Below are 24,185 nucleotides of genomic sequence, written 5' to 3'. Positions count from 1 at the left end.
ATTCCTAGAAACAACAGACTGGCCATTGTGTGAACTGAATATTGGATTAGACACATTTTTTATCTTATCCAGCATGGCTTTTCTTGTGCTGTTTAAAAAAAGGCATGAAAACATGGAACTTACAATTGCCTGCCAAATTAAGATAAAGGTTTTCCCCTGACATTAAATCTAGTCGTGTCCAACTCTGGGGGCTGGTGCTCATCTCCATTTCTAAGCTGAAGAGCCAGCATTGTCCGTAGGCACCTCCTAGGTCATGTGGCCAACATGACTGCACGGAGCACCATTACCTTCCTACTGTAGCGGTACCTATTGATCTACTCACATTTACATATTTTCAAACTGCTAGGTTGGCAGAAGCTGGAGCTACCAGCGAGAGCTCACCAACCTTTTGGTAAGCAAGTTCAGCAGTTCAGCAGTTGCACCCAGAACTTTTTTTTTTTTGCTTTTCCTTCAATATAGCACATTGTGCTCTGTGAAAGATCACAAAAGAAACATTGCATCAAGGCATGATTCATAAAGACATTAAATCTGATCTTTTACACTCTTTGATGGATAAGCTGTTGAATTAGTAAAGAATGTGCCTGGAACCTCTTGCTGACAAGTTATTAAACCAGGCCATTAGGACACATGTGCTACATAGCATGTGGCTCAACCTGATTTTACTTCCATTTCTCCCTATACCCCACTTCTTAATAATCTATATATTATTTCAAAAACAGCATATTCCAAATAAAAGCATTTAGGTTTTTTTTTTTATAAAAAGGAACAATTTATTCAACTTTATTTTGATTAGTTTAGTTTTAGTTTTTGGAATGCAACTGCTTTTAATTTAAGTTATTACTTTAGATATTGCTCTTCTCTAATTGTTTATTACTGAAACACAAGCAATGCAAAGCACTAAGGATGAGTCACCAAATGGATGCATCAGTGTCTTCCCTGCTTAAGTAACACTCCATCTCAGACCATGCTTACTTTGTATGCATTTCACAAGTAAGATGGTTAGTTATTAAGCCCTACTATTTTTAATGTAAAGGCTGAGTCTCAAGACTTGCTAACATAATACAGGAAAGCAAAAATTAAGTGAAAACAAAATAGTTGCAAAACTCTGAAACCATTCCCCCTTCTCAGCTAATACTGAGTATTTTTTCAAAAAAAAAAAAAAACCTGAATAAAACAGGAAGATTTTAGAGCCCTCCTCTCCAGCACTGCAAGGCACTTTTCCATTCATGGTGTCTCCTTTTATAAAAGTTTTATGCTATGTAAGAAAACTATCTGCCTTGACTGGGACAATTTTGAAGCTATAAGCAAATATGCGAAATCAAACCCAGGGGATCATGCGTATGTGTGAGAGATTAATAGGACATCCTGCCATATAGAGAATTCTCACAAATTATATCCAGGCTACAAAAAGAATGGTTTCTTTTCTCTCGTGTAATACTGAAATGCTTCTGATATTGCCTCTTTGTATCTTAATGAATCTTTCTGGAAGGAGAGCAAAAGTATTGCTTGATGGACTTCTAAGCAGGACAGTAGCATCTCACAAGAGCAAAATGTCTCCTCCTGCTCCCCTCAACCATATCAATCCTTAAACTTTACTTTCTAAGTAGGTAGTGAAATAAATAGTGCCCTGCAGTATCTTGAGAAGGCAGAGAACTAATGTTTTGCTTTGTTGTATGCATAGTTGAAATATAGGTTAATTCATGATGGGTTTTCATTCCAATCCAGGAATCTTATAAAAAGGAAACCTTATTTCCACATTTAGAACAAGAGTGACAAGGGGAAGTCGACATTGTCTAGGAGATAAATCAGAAGTGAAGGCAAGTTATGTGGCCATCAAAACAAAAATTAACAATATGAGGAAATAAGTAACTTCATCGGGAAACATGGAATATCAGACTGATTTATGTGCTACTCAGGGTTGACTAGATCCAGAATAATAAATATAGGTTTTTAATAGACTGTATGAATATAAAATTAAATTCCCTTTAAAGTCCATGGTTTAGCAGCTGCTCAATGTTTTGGGATGTGCAAGGCACACCTTTATTTTTCTACTATGTACAAAAGCATTTACTCATCATTCAAAACTATCTGCATAGTAAGATTCTTCTTTTCCTACTATTTAGACAAGAGAGGAGGAGGAGGAGGAGGATCTTAGTGCAACCTCTTCCCCAAAAAGCTAAAAAGTATGTCAGATGGTGTTAGTCCCAATGCTTCCAGCACACTTCTCTGACTTTCACTGAACAAGCAGAGCACTACATTTTAGGCCTCCAGCCATTAATGAATTGCAGTATTTTCTTAACCTGTAGTTTGCTTAGCTTGAAGTCCTCAGAAAGGATCTCTTCATTGAGCTGAACAAGCAGGTTGCCATCAATCTTCTCAGTAACAAAAAATGTTACAATGTCCTCCGATAAGCCTATAAATCTCAGAGATTTGGATACTTCCTCTACTGAGAGTCCGGATAGATCTACAGGTGGCTGCCAAGGAGAGCCATCTCCACAAGACCTTGGTGCTAGCTGGAGATGAAGAGGGGATGAGAAAGGATAAGAGATGGAAAAAATGTCTGGCACTCCTTTCCTCCCGAGGTACTGATCTTCAGAAAGGTCTGGGGAGCCTGACTGAGGATCTTCCTCAGCACCATCTATTCTGAGAGGCAAGTCAAGACCGGACTTCTCATCCGCTGTTTTGGGGGCTCGAGGAGGTAAGGCAGGGCATGAGAGAGATTGAGGCGGGCTACTTACTGCCAGAGTTTTCTCATCAGTGCACTCAAGAGAGTAACTTGCTGACTTTGGACAACTAGACCCAGCAGAGCCAAGGTCTACTTCTGTAGCTGGCAGTACATTCCCTGTAGGGAGTTCACTTCGGCTGAAATCAAATGTGAAAGGTGCTGGAGAGTTTTTCTTTGGTGTGCTGGGCGTCTTCTGCCTTGGATAACTGTAGCTCCTGTTTGAATCTAGTAGAAAATCACTCCTATTGAGCCCTTCAGAAGCTCCAGAAAAATGATTTGGCCATGACAGTCGAGAGGGCAAAGCATCAACAGAAGAGTTCCCCACAGGCAATTTGCTGCCAAGATCTTGCAGGTCAGCTTTCACAGTGCTGCATGGAAAACACACGGCTGCAGGGCTCTCGGTGGGAATTTCCACATCTCCTTCAGCAGCATTGCTTTGTTGTTGTTATGAAAGAAAGAAAAACAAGAAAGAAGATAATTAATAGGCTGCTCATTAACAGATATGTTAGAACTTTAATTTCAGGTGCTACCCTGATAGACTGAAAGAAAGTATCTTTAAGCAACTTTCCTTATGCAGAATTTTGCACCTCAAAAACTCAATGCAGGAATGACTTTAAGTGGGGAAATGGCATGCATGTTCATCCACCCCTGCAGTGACTCTTCCCAAAAATGTGGTAAGGTTGACAAAACTGGTTTTTTCTTGTTGGTTTTAACTTACAAGTCACATGCAAAATGCTTGTAGTACTGAATGGCTTAATTTCTAGAATACAGAACATGTACATCTCATCTATTCCCCATACACCAGCACTCATCATTTGCTGCAATCTAGCAATTACTCTCTTTGAGACCATAATGAGATTTGTTTCTTGATCTTTAGTTTTCATCATATTTCATCATACTGGTAAGTTATATAATACTGCATATTGCTCTTTATTGTATAAGGCATAATAGATCAAGGTGGTATGCTGTGTATCTTGACTTGGAGGAAGTCAAGCAATGAATCCAGTCTAGATTCCGTTCCAGGACTTGGAAAATAAGAAGCACTGCCCATACCGTCCATGGGATTCTGGGAGCTGTAGTTCAACAAGATTACTTTTTTTCCAAGCTTAAAGTCTCTGCCCTTAAGCTACAAGTCTTGGTTTATATACATATCAAGCTTACTTGGAAATTCTTAATTAGATCTCTCTGTGAATTCTGTATTCATTTAACTTTAATAAAATAAAGTTCAAGTTTTATGTTGTTCTAATGAACTTGTGAAGTCATGTTATATGACCAAATTACTGGCCATCTAACTAAATATTGTCAGTTCTGACGGATAACTGATGGCTCTTCAGGTGTCAGGCAGGAGTTAATATTTAATTGGAAGTACTGAGATTTTCTCAGGACTCAATAAATCTACTGATTCACATTCTATCTAAGAAGTATAGTGCAGAAATTTAAATTGTTTGCCTCTATGGTTTTCCTTAACGAAATACCATGGTGGAGCCTGCACAATCTCATTTTTGTTATAACACCGGCAATGAGCCTATCTCTCTCTATGAGACTACAAAAGCTTTAAGATCAGTTGGGGAGGCCCTGCTCTCTGTCCCAACCCCTTCGAAAGTGTGATTGGTTGAGACAAGAGACAGGACTTTCTCAGTGGTAGCCCCTCGGCTGTGGAACTCCTCCCCGATGATATTAGGCAGGCCCCTGGTTTTTAGAAAGAAACTTAAGACCTGGCTTTTTACGCAGGTGTTTGGAGAATAAGAAACTACGGAATGAGATTTTAACAGCTTGAATAATGGACTATGGATTTTGGAAAATGATTTGGATATGAGACCATGACTCAGCATTTTATATGTGATTTTTAATCTGTTTGATAGATTGGTATGAGTTTCAATTGTTTATAGCTTAGATTGTTTATATTTTTATGAGATGTGTTTTATTGTTACCTATGAGGCACTAAATTTTTGCCGGATGTGTCAAGCTGCCTTGAGTCCCCTCTCGGCTCAAGAAAGGAGGGGTAGAAATGAAGTAAGTAAGTAAGTAAATAAATAAATGAGATATAAAGTCCTGGTGGGGAGGCAGACATTAGTAGATTAAAATAACCTCTGTACACATGTTTAGTTTTAATATCAGAATATGTTTGCAGTTCTGAATTTTCAAAAATTCAACTGTGTTCCCCTTGCTCCTGCCCTTACTCATTTCAGAAATTTCATTTTAAGATGCATGTGAGGAGTGCTTTTTTGTGGCAATTATACAACTGGAGATCAGAAAAACCTGTTAACCCCCAAATTACTTTGCAATTTGCCACTAGGTTCCAAACTACTTCCCGCCTACTCTTAAATCTTAGACGCAACAAGAGATTGTTAACTGTATGGATTAAGAGTTAAAAGAAAAATAATTGGGGGGGGGGGGGGTAAACAAGAGCAAAAATATATTAGTGCAGTTCTGTTATCTATTATAGCAATTTAAGAGCACAAAACGTGTTAAAGAATAAACGTGAATGAAGAAATGCACTTGCGATTTCAACAAGGAGAGATGTAAGATACCACAGTTGGGCAGAAAAAAATGGAATGCTAAGATACAGGATGGATGATGCCTGAACTGACAACAGTACATCTGAAAAAGATCTTGGATTCTTAGTAAACAACAAGTAAACAACAAGTTAAACATGAGCTAACAATGTGATGCAGCAGCTAAAAAAAGCCAATGAGATTTGGGGCTGCATCAAAAGGAGTATAGTGTCTAGAGGGAAGTCATGGTGTCACACTATTCTGTTTTGGTCAGACCTCACCTGGAATATTATGTCCAATTCTGGGCACCATGGTTTAAAAGAGATATTGACAAGCTGGAATGTGTTCAGGGGAGGGCAACTAAAATGATCAAATATCTGGAAACCGTGCCCTAAACATTCTGAGCTTAAAGAGCTTGGTATGTTTAGTCTGCAGAAGAGAAGGTTGAGAGGAGACATGATAGCTATGTTTAAATACGAGGGGTATTTTTAAAGTAAGGTCTGTTGGAACATAAGTACACGACTAAAGTTTATTTCAAAAAAGTAAATTTATTTTCAGAAAGTACATACTTCACTCTATTTTTCGACATAGTTGCCAAGTTTGTTCAAACACTTATCAAACGTCTGAACCATACCTCTAGATTGTTTTTTATTGATTTTGATGTATGAACTGACTGTCTTAATTGTTATAATTGCTGTTTACATGTTTTATCCATTGTTATGTTTATGCTGGCATCGAATTGTGCCTTTGTAAGCCACCCCGAGTTCCCCCTCGGGGGTTGAGAAGGGCGGGGTAGAAATGCGGGAAATAAATAAATAAATCAATTTTAAAATACCCTCTACATAAAAACTTGCCGCCTGCTCCGATAACCAAATCGTCTGTAATCAAACAAGGGCGACCGGAGTGGTCCTCATCATGGACGTTGTCACGGCCATCTTTGAATTGTTGTACCCACTTATGCACTTTGCTTTCACTCATAACAGTATCACCGTACACTTCACAAATCTGTCAATGAATTTCTGCAGCAGGCAGGTTCCTTGCTGACAAAAACCGTATCACTGAGCGAACCTCACATGTGGCAGGTGAGTTGATAGTCTTAAACATTTTTAAAGCACAGAACAGAACCGTACAGGTTAGCTACAGAGCGGAAACTGAGCACAGTTGTTCCTGAGGCATGCCGGTACACGACGCATGCGCTCGTTGCGGTATGCACGCGAACTACTAGTGTCTACAACAAAACAGACCTTACTTAAAAAATACCTCTCGTATTTGAAAAGATGTCATAAGGAAAAGGGAGCAGGCTTGTTTTCTGCTGCCCTGAAGATTAGGACTAGGAGCAATGGGCTCAAGTTACAGGAAAGGAGATTCCATCTGAACATTAGGAAGAACTTCTTGACTGTAAGAGCTGTTCAGCAGTGGAACTCATTGCCACCGAGTGTGGAGGAAGCTCCTTCTTTGGAGACTTTTAAACAGAGGCTGGGTGGTCAACTGTCGAGGGTACTTTGATTATGCTTTTCCTGCATGGAAGGGGGTTGGACTAGATGGCCCATTTGCTCTTCAACTTTATGATTCTATTATTGTCTTCACAGTTATCAGCAAGTTTACCTTACTGTAACAGGTCGAAATACCAGAAGGAAGGAATCAGTACTCACATGTTGTGCAACCCTGAAGAATAGTATGAGAGTGTTGGACTAGGAGAGCGGGTCTGCTGCCGGGTTGGTTTTATTGTCCGTGGAGGAATAGAAGGACTGGTGGATGTTGGCTTTGAGCTGCGTGGTGGAACAGGTGGAGCATTCAGGAGCCTACATTCCTCTCTGACCTGGACAGGAAAAAAGCCCAATCATTATATAGCATGGTTCAGCATACTGAGAGGTTGTCAGGAATTAGCCCTAACAAAGTATACACATGTAGTTAGTTCCTTTTAGTTGTAACCTTTTAGATACATTTAGAGTTATAGTAATGTGACATCATTAATGGTAGAAGAATACCACATAGTTCAAATGTTGTCTCGCCCTGTGCATCATGCTGTTACATTTGGATGCTTTTTGTTAAAAAATAAAATAAAAATGAAAAGGTAAATGTGGAAGTCAAACCTAATTTTTAAAAACTATAATTATGGTTGTAGTTTTAAACTACAATTCTGTTACTTTTAAAAACCAACGTTATCCACTCTGGTTGGGACTGCACCGTTGGCAATAGTTACAATCCTAAAAAGGCATCAGTGGGAATCCTACAGCCTTCTAGATCAGTGTTTCTCAAATATCAGTGTTTGTTCTTCCAGGTATTTTGGATTTAATCTCCCAGAAATCCCAGCCAGTTTACAAGCTGTTAGGAATTGAAGGAGCTGAAATCCAAAATACCTGGAGGAGCAGAGTTTGAGAAACACTGTTCTAGATGCTGTCAACATTAACTATAGACCAGTGGTTCCTCAATTTTAGTTCTCCAGATGCTTCGGACCTCAGCTTCCAGAATACCATATTGTTAGCCAAGCTGTCTGGGGCGTCTGCAAACTGAAGAGCAAAAAACCTGGAAGACCAAAGCTTGGGAGCCACTACTTCAGACAATGTCCAGGATTCTTTGCTGCAGGCAATTCCCACCTGCAGGCAATTCTTCACAATATTTGGCACGCTATATGATTCCAACCTTTGTTATAAAAGTAAATCAGAATTATTACCCCTCTGTTATATACAGCAGAGGCTGAATGAGAATGTATTTCCTAAAGTCACTCAGCTGATACATTACAAAAGTAGAATTGGAATTGTCAGGGTCACAGCTTATTCTCTTCATCCCTGGTCACCCCACCTCTATCAGCATTTTTAAAAAATCATTTAAGAAGCCAGGTTGGTAACTTCACAGGTGACAGAAACAGATGCTCTTTTCAGGTCCATTTGGTAAGGGACATAAAAAGGTGGGCATAGGGACAAAGCTCATCTTGGTGGACATAATATAATATATTGTGTATACATATAGTATTGATAATATTATGTGATACAATATAATACTACTACTAATACGATATTATAATTATATATTTTATATTACATGTCATATTACTAATAATATTACAGTATAATGATATAGTACAATATAGTAATATATAATACTAATATTGTGCTATGGTAATAATATATTGTATTTACATATTACTTGTAAGCTGCTCTGAGTCCCCTTCGGGGTGAGAAGGACGGCATATAAATGTCGTAAATAAATAAGTGCCTGCAAAGATTCCCTCCCTCCCTCTCTCACACACAAACTTAGGGAAGCACTGGCTATATCCACTACATTTCACAATGGAAATGGATTTAAAGCAGAGAAGATCCAGCTAGTGTCTAACTGGTGTGCTACCAGCAGAGGGCACATGGTAGCCACTGAAAGACTATATTCTTTTTCAAACCTTTCCTACTCTCACAGAATACATTTTGAAGCACTTTGCAAGAAATAATTTCAAAACATAAATACATAACACATTCGGGTTTTTATACAGACGCACAAAGTCATCCTGTAAGGTCTTCGTTGATTCTTCTGGTCTCCTCAGCATGCTCCCTGACTCGGATATGGGAGAGAAGTTTTGGTAGCTGCCTTATGCCTAAAGAGGCAGGTATTCCTAGAAGGTGGTGCAGGTTGAGCCTCTTATGTTCCACAAAATTCTATCTTTTCCTGATGTTTGGTCTGAGCAATTTCTACTACATCGGCAACATTCAGCATTACAACTTTCAGGATATTTTTCATCAGAAATAAGTAAGGCTGTGCTGAACTTGTACCTGTTCTGCCTGGACTCAATGAGCTGAAACTAAATCTTAACAAAATGGTAGCATTGTTGGCTGATGGTTCATCTATCTGAGTGAATATTATAGTCACTCCTCCTAAAGAATTGGGTTCTCAACTTTGTACACTGAATAGAGGTATTTTAACTAGTTTCAAATGGTTTAGACCAGTGCTTCCCAACCTGTGGTCCATGGGCTACTAGACTTCCATAATAACTACATTATGGTCCATGGCCTTGCCATTATTACATTGTTTCAACAAGAGCAACTGCTTTAACAAAACCCTATTACAGAGCCGAGACTTATGGTTTTCTGTGGATGAGCAGATGACAACTACTGGATGACATAAGTTCTATATCAGAAACTAGAGATGATGTGGTCTATTCAATGCAATTTTTCTGAATCAGCACCCCAATAACCAAACCAAATCTAAAGTTGACCAAAACCCGATTTGTAACCCTTTTGGTACTAATGTTGGAGAGTGGACCCTGGTCAAAGTGATCCCTAGACAAAAAGAGGTTGGGAACCATTGGTTTAGATCAGGGGTCCACAAACTTTTTAAACAGAGGGCCAGGTTGCAGTCCCTCAAAGTATTGGAGGGCCGGATTATAATTTGAAAAAACAAAACAAAAACATGAATTCCTATACACACTGCACATATCTTATTTGTAGTGCAAAAACACTTAAATGCAATACAATAATTAAAATGAAGAACAATTTTAACAAATATAAAGTTATTAGTATTTCAATGGGAAGTGTGGGGCTGCTTTTGGCTGATGAGATAGGATTGTTGTTGTTGTGTGCTTTCAAGTCATTTCAGACTTAGGCTGGCCCTGAGCGAGGGCCGGGTAAATGACCTGGGAGGGCCGTATCTGGCCCCCGGGCCTTAGTTTGAGGACCCCTGGTTTAGGCTATTTGTTTCTATTCAGTGTTTTGAGGTTGCCTTTTAGAAGAAGTTCAGAAAATACAGTTGGGTCAAAACAAAGCAGGCAGATTAATTAATGGGATTAGGCATTCTGATCACATCATACATGTGAGATATACTGGCTGCTCCTGGGAATGATTAAAATGATGTTTTTAACCTATAAATTCTTAAATAGGGTTGGGAATAGGTTCCTAGACAAATATTAAGGTCTTTGTTCGCCTTTTCTCTCAAGGCTCATGTTGAATGAAGTGAGGGAGACTATTTCTAGACAGAGAACACTTTGGATATCCACTTATGTAACAGCTATCCCACATCTATTTCCTATGTCAAACTTGTATCATTCCAGCATTATATGAGGGCCCCTTTTTGTTCATCCAGTCCATTAAAAATTTTACACACACACACACACAGGTATATATATTCTTATATATTATATTCAATTTTGAATGCTGAATTTTATTTGTGGTTTCTGTGAGTTTTGCTTCCTTTTATACTTTAAATTGATTTGGATTTTATTGCATTATGTTTTATATTTTATTTTATATTACAATCATTTGTTTTATGGGGATGCATAAAACTGAAAGTAAATGAATGAAATGTTATTCTCATATCAAGATCTATAACTATGAAAAAGTCAATTCCTGTAGAATTAAGATCTGAGGGAGCATACAGACAATGACTATAAGCTGAAAATATATCTATCTATCTATCTATCTATCTATCTATCTATCTATCTATCTATATCTCAAAAACACAAGCAAACATCAAAGAGTATTAGGATGAGCTCAGTAATTTGGAACTAGAATATTATAATTCACAGGACCCTAATTTAAGGTTAAATACATCTCTTTGTGGTAGTGCTTCTTGTGGTCAGTGGAAGATTGTTTGCATCAGACAAAAAGTATGCAACATTTTATATGGACAAAAGTCCCAACTGGTGTGGAGATAGTACATGTGAAATTGTTAGTTCATGGGGCTTAACAACACATTGCAAGAATTGTAAGAATAATATTTCCAGAAGGCAGTATGGGCATGATCTCCATCTAGGACTTTAATTTGAAAAGTATACCTTATTTTTCTAACAAAATCAAAATAAGTTCTTTTTTGGGCTTGCTATTTCAAATATTTTGTACCCTAGGAATCTGGGGAATTAATTTAATTCAGACTCAAACATCAGCATGCCATACCAGACAATATATGTCAATGTATTGAAAGGAGACCATCTTTACATGTTTGTCCCACCATTGGCAAAAGAAGCTCACAGGCACAAAATGTTCCCATTTGTCAAATGCATAGGAAAAAAAAAACAAACCTTTAGAGCCCTATTTGAAAAGTGATTCAGATATGCATATGCATCCTAAGAATTACTTATGACAACTCAGTGATTAATAGCTGAACTGATATCTTTGAACAGTATAATCTGAAATGACACTAGCATCTAAAATGGATTATCATTATTCCTCCATTTGGTATTATAGTCATCACAAGATTATCATGAAAATATGTGTCATTACTAAAATAATGTTAGAATTGGCAGTGAAACCCCAGATCTAGTTTCTTAGGATCAGTCAGATATATATCTCATGATACACACTATAAGTACACATTGGGTAAATAGTCATTATATTTTGAAGATAACACCAGAAATGTCTGCCCATGTACCCAGGGTAAAACAGCAGTTAACTATTAGTGTGGTCTTTTCCTCTCCAAAAGACTGGTATGACCACCTGTATCAAAATGCGATATGGTGTGATTTTTGAAGGTATTATAGCACACTAGCTCAGCAACCACCATCCCCAAACAAACTCTATTTTCAGTTTAAGTAATTAATACTCTCTAAATTATATAAGGAAATAAGGACAAGCTCTCTCATACACTACACTAACACTGAGAAAAATATCATTTAAGGAAATTATCCACAACTTTAGGAAATGTGCATTTTTTTCTAGTTTACATCTCTCTGCCAACTTCCAACTGGTAATGATTAAACCAAGGCACATTTAACTAGCCAGTAGAAACCATGTAGAATAAATGCTTCAATTGCCATAACCTAGAAAGCTATTTTCAATGTGCCCAACAGGTGTCCCAATGCTTAATGAAGCTTTTGGTATTTTTCTATTGATAATATTTTATTTTACCTCAAATATTTCAGCCTTCAAACTGAAATTAAGTCAGTATATATGGACAAGTACCAAAGGCAAGGTTGTCATAATACTTCTATTTAAGTAACATAACTGGTTATGCAAAAGCATTTGCAGAGTGACTCACATTCGTATCAGCTTCATTATACCCACTGGGAAGTTAAAGCAGACATGCATTTATAATGCTTCCTTTCTGTCTCTATCTTTGGCTACTTTCCACAGAAAGGAAAACAACTTGTCTATGAGTTGGAGAGGCTGAAGACACTACTGCTATACTTCAGACTTGCTTCAGTCTATTAGATTCTCCAGATGGCAATAAGATATCTGTATTGCATATTAAAACCAAGTAGTTAATATTTCCCATTAACTGACACAACATTGAACAAAATGTATGACACCAATACAATACAACATCTCTGAATGAATGAACACTGCAGCCTTCTAAGCATGGAAAGAACTCATTAAGATCCTTTCACAAGAAACACTTTTATTTTATTTATTTACCATACTTATATCCTACCCTTCTCAACCCTGAAGGGGACTCAGGGCGGCCTTACAAAGGCAATAATTCAATGCTGCATGTATACACATCATCAATAAACGAACAAAACATTTAAACCAACCAGTCAAAACATAGCATTAAAACAATTAATCCAGGTAATAATCCAGGGCTGGTCTGAAACATCAATGTTCATTTGAAGTCTTTTATTACACTGCTCCCATTACTGGCCAAAAGTCTGATCCCAGAGCCATGTTTTTAGTTTTTTCCCCCTGAAGGCCGATCTAATTTCACTGGAGAGAGTGTTACATAAATGAGGGGCCAGCACTGAGAAGGCCCTGTCTCTCATTCCCTCCAGTTGTGCTTGCAAGGGACGTGGGACTGAGAGCAGGGCCTCCCCCGGCAATCTTAACCTCCAAGGTGGATCATAGGAGGAGATATGTTTGGATAGGTAAGCTGAACCATGTAGGGCTTTATAGAGTAAAGCCAGCACTTTGAATTGCACAAACAATTTGAATTAGAGCAAACAGTGAGTTTAGATGTCTCCAGTATGAGAGGGACAGATTATAGCTACCCTCCTCACATTGAGAGAATTGAAGATAGTCTGAACAAGAGGACCTTTTGTATTGTCAAAGGCTTTCATGACTGGAATCACTGGGTTGCTGAGGACCTTTTCATCGGCTGCCCCAAGACGGTGGAAAGACTTGTCGGAAGAGTTCTGACAGCTAGATGAGCTGTCGGAAATGAAAATCCATCTAAAAACCTATCTCTTCTGGCAGCCCTACCCAGCCAGTTTTAATCATGAATTTTAAACTTGTATCTTGTGTTTAACATCTGTCCTGTGTATTTTAATATGTATTTTATAGAAATAAGTTTTAATATGCATCTTTTATAGAAATATGTATATTTATAGAATGTTTACAATGTTTATGTGTTTTAACTATGCTGTAACCTGTCTTGAGCTATGAGGAGAGGTGGGTAATAAACAAAAGTTATTATTATTATTACTATTATTACTACTACTACTACTACTACTATTACTATTACTACTACTACTGCTATAATAAAGGGATTGGACTTTGCAAAGCATATTTATTCTAGAGACCATCTTATGAATTACTATTTGCTTGCTGCACAGAAATCACGGGGTGGAAGAAAATAATATCTTTTTCACTAGATTTAGACATTATCCACTTACGAGTTCTTAATGAACTTGTACTCCTTTGACCAAAATACATCCTTGTCCATAAGATTAACTCCAATAGAAATGGGAAAATGGAAAATATAATATCAATTAAAAAAAGAATCAAAGTAGATCCAAGAAATTACAGATCAAAAGCAAATCTTTCTCAAGATGAATCTGCTAAGACAAATCCTGTCCTGATAATGTTTCACATTGCTTTGAGCATGTCTACAAATAAGTTAGTGGATAAGGCAGGATCTGGTAAGACAATGGTCAAGATTCTGCATTAGGACATGTAGCTATCAGATGAGGATTTGTGTGTGTGCAAAAGACAGAACTGACTGATCTAATAAATTTTAACTTCAAATGAATTATGGCAATAGGGTTGGTAATTCTGTGCTGGGGTTAAAGCTCATTTTCCTAGGAAGAGCAACATTTTCATGTTTATGGCAAGTACTTCCCCATTCACCTTAAACAGAAAAAAGAATGAACATAACTTACTGCTTCAGATTTAGGAGGCACAGGTGGTGGAGGTAGGGCAACATCTGAAGATTTTGATGTCGCTGTTAATGATCCCGGGGCTGGAAGACAAGGATTTCCACACTTGGACCGGAATGAACTTCTATAGTTGTCACATTTGTTCTTTTCACTCTGTGAACGAGTAAGTGGCTGATCATTCATTTTCCCACCCCCTTGATCTAGCCATAGTTCTTCATAAGGAAGTTCTGATTTCGTAGGTAAACATAATGATTCTTCACCAACTTCAGGGAAAAGATAGTCATTGCTCCCATCTCCAGCCTCCTGGTATTGCAGAGCATCATGAGAGAACAAAGTCCACTCGTTACACAAGTCCCTGCATCCATGAAGGTTCACCTCACTGTTTCCATGGAGGTTATTCCCATAAACACACACAGAGAGGCGATGGAAGGACTGGGTCAATTCATCTCGAGCATAACTGAGCGAGTTTGGCACATGATTGTGGCTAGTAGGCCGACTCTTCTGCGGGCTTTTGCAGTCTTCATTCCAGTCAGCCTTCACATCTCTCACAGCACGTGAATACTCATCTATATCAAACTGCTCTTGACAGAGGCTGAACCAGTGCTTGACAAAAGATTCATGCCATACCTCCCCTTTCACAAGGCTTTCTGGGAGGGTGAACTTTGGAAGAGCTAAATGCAAAGGGAAGTGCATTGGAATAATTTTGTTACTGTGCAGTGCGCAGCAAACCACAACAGTTTTGGTTTGAATGTTCACAAATTTGTAGCGGTGCCCCTCTCGGACAAAATGCAAATCAAAAGGATTTCGTGGTGGAGGGCACGGCACAGTCACGTTGACCGGGAGGCGTGTTTTTTCTACTATGTTGCGAATTGTGTGCTCGCCCTCCTGCATCTGCAGCTCTAAAGGGCTGCGTGTGCTGAATCTGCCCTTGCACTGGAAAGGAAGGCTAATGCTCTCATTGGTCCTGTGGTTCATGCAAATCAGGCAAGGCATTTTGCCTTTGCCCAATTTGCTGATGGAATTAAGCTTCCCAATTTTCTTGAAGATGGTGTTGAGCCGTGATTTCTCCTTTGAAGATTTTGCATAAAGAATTTCTGCTTGTCCCATTAAGGTTAGCTCATCCCCTGTGCAGAGTGTAATGTTGTAGACCTCCGTGTCTTCATTGCACTCACCTGAAGCCACCTGTAACACAAAGGAGTCCAATGTTAAGATGCTTGAAGAAACAATTTTGAACACTGTAGTGGTGCTAGATCAACAGAACAATAAAAACAATGCATCTTTAACTTTTAGATAAGGAGAATGCTTCTACAGCAAACCTGCCAGTAACTTCTTCTGTAAACCAAGGCCTGCAAGAGTGGCATATTGACCAACAATTCCAATAGCAACAAAAATATTAATTTTTCAGGCAGAAATACACAATTAAATATATTTGAACTGAGTAAGAACATCCCATACTTTAATTAATACAAATCATATTTGGCATTGTAACAGTATGGTAGCTAGCAGTTTTATTTCCCTCCGTTTCTCTTTTTGGACTAGGCATTAGTAAGTAGAGTCTCGCTTATCCAACCTTCGCTCATCCAACACTCTGTATTAGCCAACGCAGTCTGCCTCCTGCCCGGATCCTGCTTCAATACATTGCGATGTTTTGGTGCTAAATGCGTAAATACAGTAATTACTACATAATGTTACCATGTATTGGACTGCTTTCTCTGTTGATTTGTTTTAATGATTTTTTGGTGCTTAATTTGCAAAACCATAACATAATTTGACATTTAATAGGATTTCCTTGATCCCTCGTTATTATCCAACATTTTTGCTTATCCAATGTTCTGCCAGCCCATTTATGTTGGATAAGCCTGACTCTACTGTAAGTGAATACAGGCAATCTCCGAGTAACAAACATCCAACTTACATACAACTCCAAGTGACAATCAGGGGTAAGACAACAGGAAGTGAGAAGAAATTACTCCTAGGATGAAAAATTCACTCCTGTTAAGAGTTATCATGGGAAAAGGGTGTCTTCCACTGAAGCTTTATCACCAATCCCTGTTTCTACAACAAGCCATTTTTTTCCAAAATCCAATTATCACAGGAACAGAAAGTAAGGTGAAATCTTCTGAACACGGGTACAGAGAGCCAAACAAACATCGCAGGGGAGTTAACTCTTCCTAATGTTATCCAAAGTTAAAAACAAGATTAGCTGGAGTTAAAAATGTAACTGTTCCAACTTACATACAATTTAAACTTAAGAACAGCACTATATAACACTGAGGTGGCTGAGTACGTCTTAACTCTCTTTTCAATGTTTTTGTGTGAGAGAGGGAAGGCAAAATGAAGAAAGACCATAGAGGTCCTGTTACTGTTAAGAGCTGAGTAGCTAATATTGGTACAGCACTTTGGTGATAGACTAGTTGATGCAAACAATTAGTTATTTGGCTTATTACCAAAAGTAATGGTTATTTATCTCAGTCAAGTTGCTAAGTGCCTTGCTGAACTAGGAATCATATAAAATCAAAAGTAACTAATACACAGTACTCAAAATTGGGATGCATAGTCTCAGTTTCTCTGACTCCCCTTGATGAATTTTAACAATTTCTAGTAGAAAACTATCTTTCAGATATATGCTGCTATAGACAAAAACAGAAATCCATATTTGCCAAGTCTGGCAAGGTGAGTAGATGGTATATTTATGAGGATATGTTTAAAGAACTACAGTGAAAATATTAATTAGGGTGAGCTACATGGAGCATAGTAATCCCTGGCCGCAGTAATATCACTGGCTGCTGGACTGTTTCCAAACACACTTTAAAATACTGGGTAAGACCTATAAATGTTAGCCTTACAGAGTCAGACTAAGGATATCTGAAGCATTTTATCTTCTTATATGAGTCTACCTGGCTCTAGCATCTTCAGGAAAGGCCCTTCTCTCAGTCCCACCATCTTCCCAGTCAGATTTGGGAAGAATACAGAATGTAGCCTCCTAAATGGTAGCTTCCAGAATTTGCAGTTTCTTTTCTGGAGAGATTCTTCCTTTCCTTCTTTAAGCAAATGAAAACCTTACTGAAAGTTTTTTTTTTAAAAAAAACTGACTGAAAAGACTTTTAATAATAAGCTAATTTATTACTGTGCTGGTTTGATTAAAAACATTTAAAAATCATGGGTTATGGAAATAAAAATAATGTTTTGTATTTATGTTTTTATTTTTATTTTTTTATAAATTTATTTTTTTTATGTCTTTTATTTGAACGGTATAAGTTTTAATATTTGTAAGCTGTTTTCAATTAAGTTATTGGGGATTGATGGAATATAAATGAATCAATCAATCAATGACAAAATGGAGTAACATCCTAAAATGCTGAGACACGTAAATACTGAGATCTCAATCTTCAGAACCGTATACAGACTGCTCTTTCTTGTTGTACTGGAAATTGTGCAAATTAAATGTAAAAGGAACAGAACAAAGTCATTACTCATGTTTGGGCATCCACCAAATTAATGTGATTTTTTAATAAATATATAGATGAATGAATGCAACATCCATATAAACTAAGCCAGTAAGGGTTATATCAAGGATGAAAATCATGTGGCCCTCAAGAAAGTAGTGCTCTCCAAGTTTTGACAGCATGTCTAGCATAGTCAATGGTGAAAAATCTTGGTCTAAAAACAACTAGAGGACCATAAAAAGGGCAGTCCTTGTAAGAGGAAGGAGAAGCAAAAATTATTCTCCTCCTTTATTTTATTTACTGAAATAGTGCATTTTAATTTTTTCTTCACACTTAAATCATGTTTTCCCAGGAATACGCTCAAGATTATTAACTAAAAACAAATCAAATAAAACATTAAAATCAACATAATACTCAATATATATCTAACAGCTTAAATGTTAATTAGATTTCAAGTATTAAAAAGGAAAGAGTAGTAAGTGATGACAAAAGTAAGAAGCCACTGAAAGGCTTCTTATTGCAATCACTTTCAAATCACTGCAAGTGATGGCATTTTCTAGAGGGTCTCTTCTCAAGTCCTTAATATCTACACACAGTCATAATGAGAGATGTGATCCCTCAGATAAATCCCCAAACCATTTAGGTTTTTAAAAGTTGAAGCCAAAACTATTACTTGAGTCTGGAAAGCCCTATTCCACAATGGCCTCTGTTTCTTCTACTTAACATTGGCTGTTGAGAGCAACAGCCCACCATATAATATTAACAACTTAATTTACGAAATGATTTGTTCTATTGATTTTTGAAACAATAGTGGGGAAGTACAAAGTAGCCATTACACTAACAACAGTTTGGCAAAATTGGAGAAGATGCATCATCAATAAAATCCAGGACAGAAAAGTGGAACTAACTTTCAAGTGGAATACTTTGGTATGTGTAGCGTGCCTGCCTAACATCTCGGTTTCAGAGCTTCCTGAGAGGAAGTTATTCAAGTGCTCTGTTACGTACATATTGTTACCAGAGCCAATTCAGGAAGCAATCAAGATCTTACTGTACGTGATAGCAATTCACAATTCAGACCAGTGGCTAGACAATGACAGGCATTAATATCAATTGATGAGTAACATGTCCACCATCTCTCTCTCTCTCCCTCCCCCTGCTCTCTCTCTCTCACACACAGCCTCAAAGCGTACTTCACACAAAATATTATTCCTGCTGCATGAGCTTCATTTCTGAGAGTAGAAAATACACCGCATAGCATAGGACAAAATCTTGAAGGCTAATTTATCCACTAAAATTGTAGTATCCAAGATAATATCCAGTGATTGTGCTCTCACACATATGGGTCATTCTGAATGTATATGGCGATTTTTGGATGCTCCAAGAGCTACATTTTGGGATAACGCCACGTCTTTACTTGCATGGACATAAGATGTGCATTCTTGTCAAAACCAGGTTCCATGTACTCTAGTGGGATTCTTGGAGTAGACTGACAGCATGAACAGAGGAAAAAGGCAGATTGTGTGAGTGCACAAATGCTAACTCAAAGAACCAGTTACAGAAAGGCAACCTGTTTTTCTTTTGTGGTCTTTGTAACTCACATATATTAAAGAATAGTAAGCTAACTCACTGGAGCTGATGGGTCATGCCAAGACAACAGACTCACCCCACTCAGTAGTTGGACTGAGACTATGCTGACAGTCTGTAATGACACAGGAACATAGAAAGTGGTGATCGTGTAAAATGTGGCAAAGTTTTGGGAGAGGGATTCTCCCGAGATGTGTTGAGAGGGTTGCCATTACTGATCCAGTGATGACCAGTAACCAGTCCTTATCCATTTTCCGGTCTTTCTTCTTAGGCTCCATTGAAGCAAAATAAGGAGTATATTTTTCCTAGAGTTGATTCTCTAGACATATCCCAGGAGGAAGAAGGAGGTCTCTAAATCTGTCTCCCTTGGAGACTTATTTGGCCATTGGGACCAAGGATGGGGACCATTTTCTACTGAGGAAACTTAAGTGGCTGCTGCAAAAATCTAGAATCTTCAATAATGGGGTGTTGTATTAATTTTTGTTTCAATGGCAGCTAGGAGTAAGAACTTCTACAACTTTGTAAAGACAAACAACCAAGCCCTTAAATGCTTTGTATTCTGCAAATATGGTATATTATATAATTTGGGTATTATTGTTGTTGTTCTTGTTGTTGTTGTTATTATTATTCCACTTTATCTCTCCTGAAGGAGACTCAAAGTGGCTTAACATAAAAATATTAGCATACAATGTAAAATATATCAATATGCAAACATTAAAACAGAATTAAAATAAAGAGTTTTTTAAAAAATCACTGAAACATATTCAAGGTTAAAAACCACAGCACTCTTCCTGAATTAATCTTTAAAACCACCTTCTTTAAAAACCCGTCTGAATGAAAAGGTTTTAGCCTGGTGCGGGAAGGAAGGCAGGGAGGGGGGCATTCTGGCTTCCTTGAACAAGGAGTTCCAGAGTTGAGGGGCAGCCAGTGAGAAGGCCCGCACTCTCATTCCCACCAACCGAGCTTGAGATGAGGGTGGTACAGAGAGAAGGGCCTCTCTTGAAGAAAGGGATGCAGTCAGACAAATAACCTGGATCTAATCTGTCTAGGACTTTCAAGGTCATAACCAGCACTTTGAATTGTGCCCAGAAACAGATTGGCGGGGGGGGGGGGGTGTCTGCTTCCTGTAGCCAGCCCCAGTAAGCAACCTGGCTGCAGCTCTTGGGGCCAGCTGAAGTTTGCAAGCACTCTTCAGAGGCGGCCTAACATAGAGCGCATTACAGTAATCCAGACAGGATGTAAACTAAGGCATGTGCCGCCATGGCCAGATCTGGCTTCTTGCAATTGGGGCACAAAATGGAACCTTGTGGAATCCCACAAGTTAATGGCCTGGGGTTTGAACAGGAGTCCCCCACACCATCTTCTGGGTATAGATCTTCAGGAAGGACTGGAGCCACTGTAAGAAAGTACCTCCCAGTCCCATCCCAGCAAGATGACCCAGAAGGATACCATAGTCAATGGTATTGAAAGCTGTTGAGAGATCCAGGAAAACCCACAGGGAACCAACTCACCTTGTATAACTCTCCGAGTAGGTCATCCACCAAGGTGACTAAAAAGCTGTCTCTGTTCCTTAGCCAGTCCTTAAACCAGATCGAAATAGATCTAGATAATCCGTTTCATCCGGAAATATTTGAAGTTGGGAAACCATCACATGCTTCAAAATCTTGCTCAGAAAGGGAAGATTGGACACTGGCTGATAGTTGTCAGGGATGGCTTTTAAAATATAGGTATCACAATTGCTTCCTTTAAGCAAGTTGGAACTTTGCCTTGTTCCAAGGAGGCACTGAACACCATCTTCAACCATTCTGTCACCAAACCCTCTGGCCTGTTTGAGCAGCCAGGAAGTGCAAGGAACTAGTATACTTGTGGTAGCTCTCACCTCTCAAAGCATCCTGTACACATCCTCAGGCTGCACAAACGGAAAAGTATCTATCAACACTGGACAAGTAGGAGCCAAAGTTACATCCATTGGAACTGTGTCAATAACAGCATCTAAGTCAGAACAGATCTGAGCGACTTTATCTGCAAAGTGCCTTGCAAATTCTTTACAGCGAGCTGCTCAATGGTCAAGGACCAATATGTAATAGTCCTCTGACCACTTGAAACAACTCAGCTGGATGGTTCCTTGCAGATGCAATGGTGGCAGTAAGGAACGATTTCTCTGCTGCTTTCACTGCCGCAGAGTAGTCTTTCAAATACTCTCTAGCCTGTGCTTGGTCAGATTTGCATCAAGTTCTCCACCAACATCACTTCAGTTTCTGTCTCACTTGCTTCATCGACGCCAACTCCTTGGAAAACCAAGGGGCTGTTTTGGAAAATGAAGCAAATGAATGCATGTTAGTTTTTCTTCCTGCCATGTCATGTGTTATAACTGAACTGGAATTTTGCATGCCTATTCTGTGATCCTATTTGTAAGTTCAACACGTAGTTCTTTAGGGATATACATCTCCATGGCAAATGTAACTCAACCGGTAAGCCTATAATTGATTTCAAGATAAAGTAGTTTTGTCATTTTGATATGAACCTGAACATCAGAAATCTTGCTAGGTTCAGTCTTGTTCTTTAGTGGCAGAAGTAAAGACATAGCAAGAGACAGTGAAGGTACTGTAATCAATAATTTCTGACTCAGATCATTTGCAATTCCAGTGTGATGAGGTCCAGCTTGCTACTAAGAATGTGAAGTGACCGGTCTTGTAGTTTCTCAGTGGTGAGTCTGGTTTGGGGACATGCTGAAACAAAATGCTTGGTGCCAGAGAAGTCTAGTTTCTAAAATTGTAATTAAAAGCCTCCCACTCTAGGATATTAATTTAGTTAGAGAAATTACAGCATTTTCAAGTTTTCTTCCAAAATATGAACCACAGAACCATGCAACTCACTTTCCTAGTTTTGTACGTGACACTATATCTGTCAATTGTGAGTCACTGTAGTGAAGCTGTCTTTGAAAAATCTAACAGCTACTACAGACCAGAGGTGTAACATCATCTCACATTTAGATTTTATAAATGTTTTTTTCTTTCCATTTTTAAATGGCTTCAATGAGCACACCTTTTTCATTAGCTTGGCTCCAACACCTCTTTATCTAAATCATTTTATCATGGAACACACAAGAGACTTCTGAAGAAATAATAAGCATTCATTGCACCACCTCCACATTATACGGCAATAGTCAAAGGCCTCTATTAATACCCTTGAGCCATCTGAAAGTGTTTGCAAACTGGTCATAACTGCAGATCAAGGTCCCAGTGTGCTTGGTCTGACTCTTTTGCTTCCTCCCTCCCACGCCAGAGTCTCCGACACAGAATAACCCCTTTTGTTGCTTTACTGTACAGTTTCCAGACCCCCTTTTTCCAATATGTTTAGGAGCTCTTGGCTGGTTTGGTGGTAAAACTGGAAGACACAACACCACAAAAAAAGAGTTAGGATTTACTTATGCATAAGCAAAATAATGCTTCGGCATACTAAAAATATTTGCTTTTAGTAATTCAAAAATTTAAGGTAAGAAGCTGAAGGCATCTTTTCCTCACTAGTAATAACTTGACTACAACTTATTTTTTCTTCACAGCAAAAAGCTTCATCTTCTTTGACTATTATGCTGGAAGAGACAGGCTGATACACAACTTGAATTTACTGTATTTCTTTGATTCTAAGACACACTTTTCCTGATATAGATAGCTCTAATATCTATCTATCTATCTATCTATCTATCTATCTATCTATCTATCTATCTATCTATCTATCTATCTACTATCTTCTTTTGTTTATAATGAAATTAAGTGTACATCTCACAATTGATAGCATTTTAGAATCAAAGAAATATGGTACTTGCGTACTATTCCTCCACCTGAATCCTGCAGACTAGTTTTTCATCTAGGTATCTCTCTATCTAGAACAAGAATGGGATTTGCCCAGTTTTGTAGGACTGTAATTCCCACAATCACTACCCACAGGCTACGGCAAAGGGGCTATTTGTTGTGAAATACTGCTATTTTTTTTACATAAAAATGCAATGTTTCACAACAATAATGTGGTTATGTTGTACAACACTGCTCTTTTTGTGCCATATTTTTGTTGAGCCACATTTTGTTGTGCAACATTGCTGTTAATTATATATATAAAAAGCAAACCTGCACAAAACACACACTGCTGCCTTACAGGGGTGCCTCTATATCAGTGGTTCTCAACCTGGGGTCCCCAGATGTTTTTGGCCTTCAACTCCCAGAAATCCTAACAGCTGGTAAACTGACTGGGATTTCTGGGAGTTGTAGGCAAAAAACATCTGGGGACCCCAAGTTGAGAACCACTGCTCTATATCAAAGCTATAGTTTTCTGCATAGGCTGCAAAGTTTTCATAGAAAAACTATGCAGTTTTCGGTCATTGCAGAAAGAAAGGTCTGGAAAAGTTGATATTTACCTTTCAAAAGTCTTTCACTCTTATTATTTCACAGGCTTTTGATACTCCTTTCCTCCAATCTCATCATTCTTATTCCTCTAATGTGTCCTCAACATGGCCTTCAAAGGATCATTCATTTCTGTTACAGCTGCAAAACCTTTAAACCCTCATTCCATACTTTGCCTCATTTTTACTAATTTCCACTCCCTTCTATCACAACTTTCTCTTGACATATTTTATAATAGCCTTTACATTCTTCCTATGACCAAGTAACATAGTTAGTGTGGCTCTGTGCTGGACCAGGGTTTGAATCCCCAGCTAGCCATGGAGAACCACTGGGCGATCTTGGGCAAGTCATATACTCTTTGTCTCAGAAGACGAAAAAAGGTAAACTCATTCTGAACAAATTTCTCTAAGACAATCCTGTGATGGGTTTTGATTATGGCCGTGATAAATGGGAAACAATCTGAAGGGTATTTATCCAGATAGATACGTTATTCATTTCATTTTAAATGCTCTAGCCAACTGATATCTG

The 24,185-nt window shown here is 38.3% G+C and overlaps 2 protein-coding genes across 2 annotated transcripts in view; one reads left to right on the top strand and one right to left on the bottom strand.

Annotated features, from left to right (window-relative positions):
* MEP1B (meprin A subunit beta) overlaps positions 1-2,180 on the top strand; it is a 37,630-nt gene extending 35,450 nt beyond the window's left edge. The window contains exon 14 of the mRNA XM_067467075.1: positions 2,124-2,180. Within this exon, the coding sequence (XP_067323176.1) occupies positions 2,124-2,180 (57 nt within the window). The remainder of the gene's footprint in view (positions 1-2,123) is intronic.
* The window catches only part of GAREM1 (GRB2 associated regulator of MAPK1 subtype 1), a 114,285-nt gene continuing 90,860 nt past the window's right edge, over positions 761-24,185 (bottom strand). The window contains exons 4-6 of the mRNA XM_060775231.2: positions 14,234-15,412; positions 6,873-7,039; positions 761-3,159 (exon numbers count right to left, since the gene is read on the bottom strand). Coding sequence (XP_060631214.2) covers positions 2,253-3,159; positions 6,873-7,039; positions 14,234-15,412 — 2,253 coding nt within the window. The 3' untranslated portion in view covers positions 761-2,252. The remainder of the gene's footprint in view (positions 3,160-6,872; positions 7,040-14,233; positions 15,413-24,185) is intronic.

This window comes from Anolis sagrei, chromosome 4 (genome assembly GCF_037176765.1).
Source record: "Anolis sagrei isolate rAnoSag1 chromosome 4, rAnoSag1.mat, whole genome shotgun sequence".
Lineage (NCBI taxonomy): Eukaryota > Metazoa > Chordata > Lepidosauria > Squamata > Dactyloidae > Anolis > Anolis sagrei.
Note: the sequence above shows the minus strand (reverse complement) of the source record. Positions and strands in the feature narration are given on the sequence as shown.